The sequence below is a fragment of the Lipotes vexillifer genome, unplaced genomic scaffold (assembly GCF_000442215.2).
Source record: "Lipotes vexillifer unplaced genomic scaffold, Lipotes_vexillifer_v1.1 scaffold89, whole genome shotgun sequence".
NCBI lineage: Eukaryota > Metazoa > Chordata > Mammalia > Artiodactyla > Lipotidae > Lipotes > Lipotes vexillifer.
Window position 1 is genome coordinate 291,288 of NW_006774453.1, and position 4,985 is coordinate 296,272.

General features: G+C 42.5%; 1 protein-coding gene across 1 annotated transcript in view; it reads right to left on the bottom strand.

Annotated features, from left to right (window-relative positions):
* DRAM1 (DNA damage regulated autophagy modulator 1) overlaps nucleotides 1-4,985 on the bottom strand; it is a 44,383-nt gene that overhangs the window by 5,869 nt on the left and 33,529 nt on the right. Inside the window, exon 4 of the mRNA XM_007449169.1 lies at nucleotides 3,592-3,769. Within this exon, the coding sequence (XP_007449231.1) occupies nucleotides 3,592-3,769 (178 nt within the window). The remainder of the gene's footprint in view (nucleotides 1-3,591; nucleotides 3,770-4,985) is intronic.

Consider the following 4,985-nt stretch of genomic DNA (forward strand, 5'->3'; position numbering starts at 1 on the left):
GTTTCGGGAAGATCCCACATGCCGCGGAGCGGCTGGGCCCGTGAGCCATGGCCACTGAGCCTGCGCGTCCGGAGCCTGTGCTCCGCAAATGGGAGAGGCCACAACAGTGAGAGGCCCGCATAACGCAAGAAAAAAAAAAAAAAAAAAAACAGATTTTTCCATTGAGTAACTGGGTATAAGCGGAGCCCTTCCTCCCTGGCCCAAAGGGTTTACAAATCAGAAAGATACATCCTACATCTGACCTTGAGAACGAAGAACAAATCCTGAGAGGCCAGCCTAATAAGGCCAGGGACTGTGGCTGCTGCCCAACGTGGACAAGACTGTCTGCACAGAGGTGGTGACAACCATTTTGATTGAACTTAGAAGGCCAAAGAGAAAGCTAGAGAGAAATGGGATGCTCTTTAAAAGCTTTTGCAAAATGTTAAGAATTCCAAGTGTTGCATCAATCAATGCCAAGTTTAGCTCCTCCTCTGAATTTGGAGTCAGCACCCTCTCTCCCTGCCCTCTGCCACCTCCCATATTTTGCAATGCTTAACACCTCTCAGTTTCTCAAAGTAAAAGAAGTAGAGAATGGGACTTCCCTGGCAGTCCAGTGGTTAAGACTCCACGCTTCCAGATCAGGGGGTGTGGGTTCGATCCCTGGTCAGGGAACTAAGATCCCGCCTGCCGCTGGCCAAAAAATAAAAAGTAGAGAACATTAAAGGTTCTCTAATCATGTCATGACCGTACGTCTGTTTCTAATAGTTTTAAAAGCCTCTTAATTCTTTCACTTAATTCTTTATCTCATCTTTAGTCCCATAAGGTCCCATGCTGGGGAGGAGTGCGGGGGGAGAGGCGGACAAAACTCTGGCAAAACAGACCTGGTCTCAGCTCCCAGAAACATTACAGCCTTGTCGGACCCAGGGAATGTGCCGCGTTAGAGAGAAAAGAACAGGGTGCGGCCATGACTCGGAGGGAAGATTATTAATTCAGAGCGAAATGAGGTTTGAGGTGTCAGGGAAGCTTCACTGAGTTGAGTTTAATCTAAGCTGTGAGGTTTGAGGAGCTCTCTAGGACAGCATCATCCCACAGAAATTCAGGCATATGTGTAACAATATTTTCTACTATAGTCACCACATTGACAGAAACGAAAGAGCCTAATGAAATTAATCTTAACATATCTTATTTAACCCAATATATCAAACATGTTGTCATTTCAACATGTAATAATATAAAGAATTATTAATGAGATATTTTACAATTTTTTTCTCATTAAGTCTTTGAAATCCAGTGTTTTACACTTACGGCCCTTCTCTATACAGACTACCCACGTTTCAATGCTCAACAGCCTCGTGTGGCTGGTGGCTACTGTGTTGGACAGACAGTTCAGTTCTAGAAAGACAAAGTGGAGAAGGTTATCCAGGCAAGAAGAAGAGCATGGGCAAAAGCAAAGAACAGGAAACAGCCAGAGCCAGGGGAGAAAGTGTAAAACGGAGGTCAGAGAAATAGGCAGCCTCAGACTGCGTCTCACGCAAAGGAACCGGCCTTTGCAGTGTTAGTGATTTTGTGAAGTCTTTGAAAGCTGCAGAAGCTGAATGCAAGATGGATAGTTTAGTAGGAAGGGCTCAGAAGCATGATTCCAGACCTCAGTTTCTTCAGGAGTCAAATGAGGTTTCACAGAACTAATACAGGAAAGAGAAACAAGGACATTTTCAAGATACTTTAAAATCTTTCTAAGGAAATATAAATCCATGCTAATGTCTAAGACAAAAGACTTTTTCCTATGGATGGATTTGTTCAAGTTAATCGGATAAAAACATATAACCTGTTTCTGTTCAGGGATCCTACCCATCAGCATGGCTCATATGAACTTCCTAGAAATGGGAACTATTAGTATGTGAAACTCTGGCTTGAAAAAGTAATTCTGCTAAACCTCTCTCATTTTAGTACCTACAGATCTGTCTCCAAAGTTGGAAGCAAGCAAAGTTTTCCTATACCAAAAAACTTTGTTTTTAACTTTACAAGTGGTTCTATAAATCTCACAACTAAAACAAGCTAAAAGGTTTGAGGAGATCCGTCTCAAGAGAAAGCATGAATGTCTTCAATCCATAAATAGGACAAGGAAACAGAGAAGGAACTATCTAGGGAAGCAGTGTGTATAGTTTGTTGTTAAATTTCTCAATACTAGAATTTGGTTCCTCTGTGCTTAGAAATTTTGTAATTAAAATTTTTCTTCCCTAAATGACAAAAACAAAACCCAAAACCATCCTTAGACTTCACATTTTGTATAGCTCCAATTTATTTTTTAAGAAATTTTATTTATTTATTTATGGTTGCGTTGGGTCTTCTTTGCTGCGCGCAGGCTTTGTCCAGTTGCAGCGAGCGGGAGCTACTCTTTATTGCAGTGTGCGGGCTTCTCATTGCGGTGGATTCTCTTGTGGTGGAGCACGGGCTCTAGGCACGTGGGCTTCAGTAGTTGTGGCACGTAGGCTCAGTAGTTGTAGCTCATGGGCTCTAGAGCACAGGCTCAGTAGTTGTGGTGCACGGGCTTAGTTGCTCCGCAGCATGTGGGATCTTCCCAGACCAGGGCTCGAACCCATGTCCCCTGCATTGGCAGGTGGATCCTTCACCACTGCGCCACCAGGGAAGTCCCTATAGCTCCAATTTTAAAAGAAAAAAGCAAGGCTTAATACTTAGAAGCACATGATGACAAAATATCTTTTTACTTAAGCTTGCCCACTTTGTACCACAACCCAACGTGGATGAACAAGACCACCGCTAATAAAATAGTTCCATTTTCCTACAGTCTGACAATAATCACCAATTTTTAATGACTCTTTAGCATTTGCTACGACTGCAGATGGTATTTTGAAAGATGGGGAATTTTCCACCCTTGAAAGACCACAGCTTTTTTTTTCTTTGTTAAATACTTCTTGGGGGGAAGAAAAGGAAAAGAAAGAATGAAAAATGAAAAAAAAAAAGGAAGGAAGGGTTGTTTTTCATTTCTTCTAAGTCAGAATATACAAGTATGATAAATTTATATTTTCTTTTCACATTGTTGAATTAGAAAAAATAAAATTTCATTTTGAAAATGAAATCAGTGATAAAAAGAAAAGGCTAAATGTATTTAAATGACTTAGAAAGAAATAGTATAGAGCTAAAAAACCTCTTAACACGGACGAATAAATCAAACCATCTAACCACCTATGTGTGGGAAGAAGGGAAAGTCGGGCCTCTTGGGAATCCACAGGGCTGTTACTTTAAGTACAATATCAATATTTGATGTCTTTAGCCAAGCACTACAAAGAAAAATAAATATTTTCACATGGCTCATGAAACCGACCCTGCGGAAGGAAAGTAAATAGAGACTGAAGTGGTCTGACATTGTTTTTCATTTTCCTTTCACACCATTCTTTTCCCCAAAGATTCTTTTGATTCAACCAGACAACGTTGAGATATTTTCCTTATGGTTTACCCGTTTCTCCCAATCGTTCTTCTGAAGCCTGTTGACACTTGGCTGTTAACCTTTGGTGTCTCCTTTTTTTTTGGAGGGGAGTGGGGCGGCGAGGGTGTCAAGCTTGCAAGGACACTGACAAATGTAAGAAAGGATACTGGGGATGACGGCTGCAGAGGAAACGGCAGAGATGGCCATCCGTATGCGGCATGTGGAAAGGCTGTTCCACTGGGGACACGATTTGTAAGAGACAATGGATTGCAGGAGTGTGTACACAACACCGCAGACAAACGCCAAAAGGGCACCGCCATCGTGTACCACAGGGACAGCTAACTCCTAGAGAGAAAGTCACACATATGATGTTACTCAGCGTGAGTCTGTGCACATCAAGAGCCGAACACTCACTCACTTGCTTTGGGTTCCTCAAAGCCACCAGGCATCACAGATGCACACACCCCATCTTTGGAAAATACGGCTGCTTGCAGAAGATGACCAAGAGAAAAGCCTTCCCGGCACTGGAGTAAATGCCAGGACTTGCTTGTTCCATAGCAAACGTTTGGCTTGCTGTGAGTTGGGCAGACGGACCTGGTTCAGTAATAATATCTCAATAAAACTGGGGGGGGGGGAACCCATATTCAACCAAAAAAATTATAAAAGAATTAAGAAAAACAAATCCTTTTCACCCCTTGAATGTTAGGCACATTTGAGCAAGGGAAAATAAACAAAAGGCAAGGCATCTAATGCTAATGAGCTGGGGTTGTTTTAGGAATAACCTGATAGTCCTGGTACTTTCCACTCTCCATTTTCTTTCTATGCTAATAAGTAAATCAAATCCTGAATTTACATACTTTGTTTCCACCCCCCACTAGCACTGTCAGGAAACTTGCTTCCTCAACCCTGGCCAATTCAATACATCAGATCTTAATCTGCAAGCTTCATGACACCCACATTAGCCCTGATGAAATCAGATCAAAAGGCCCTTGAATTAGCAGGAGGAGTATTTCCAGTGTGCCCTTTTCACTGTGGAATACATATTCTCTCATCAAAGATGTCTTTTAGAAGGGAAATGACTCAGATCAGACATGAATTTTGGATAGAGGTTAAGATGAAACCCTGGTAGCTCTTTTTGAAACTCTTGTTAATTTAAAAGATAATAGGGCTTCCCTGGTGGCGCAGTGGTCGAGAGTCCACCTGCCGATGCAGGGGACACGGGTTCATGTCCCAGTCCAGGAAGATCCCACATGCCGCGGAGCAGCTGGGCCCGTGAGCCATGGCCGCTGAGCCTGCACGTCCGGAGCCTGTGCTCTGCAATGGGAGAGGCCACAACAGTGAGAGGCCCGCATACCGGGAAAAAAAAAAAAAAAAAAAAAAAAAAAAAAAAAAAAAACATAATAAAAGTAGAGAAAACTAGACTATTGAGAGGATTCAACCTCAGGTAACTTGACTTTTCCATAAAGGAGACTTCTTGAGGGACAGGAAAGCATTGACGGAGATTGCTTGGTGAGGAGACACCAAAAAGTAGCCATCTTAGCCACCAGTGCAGGAAAGAGAG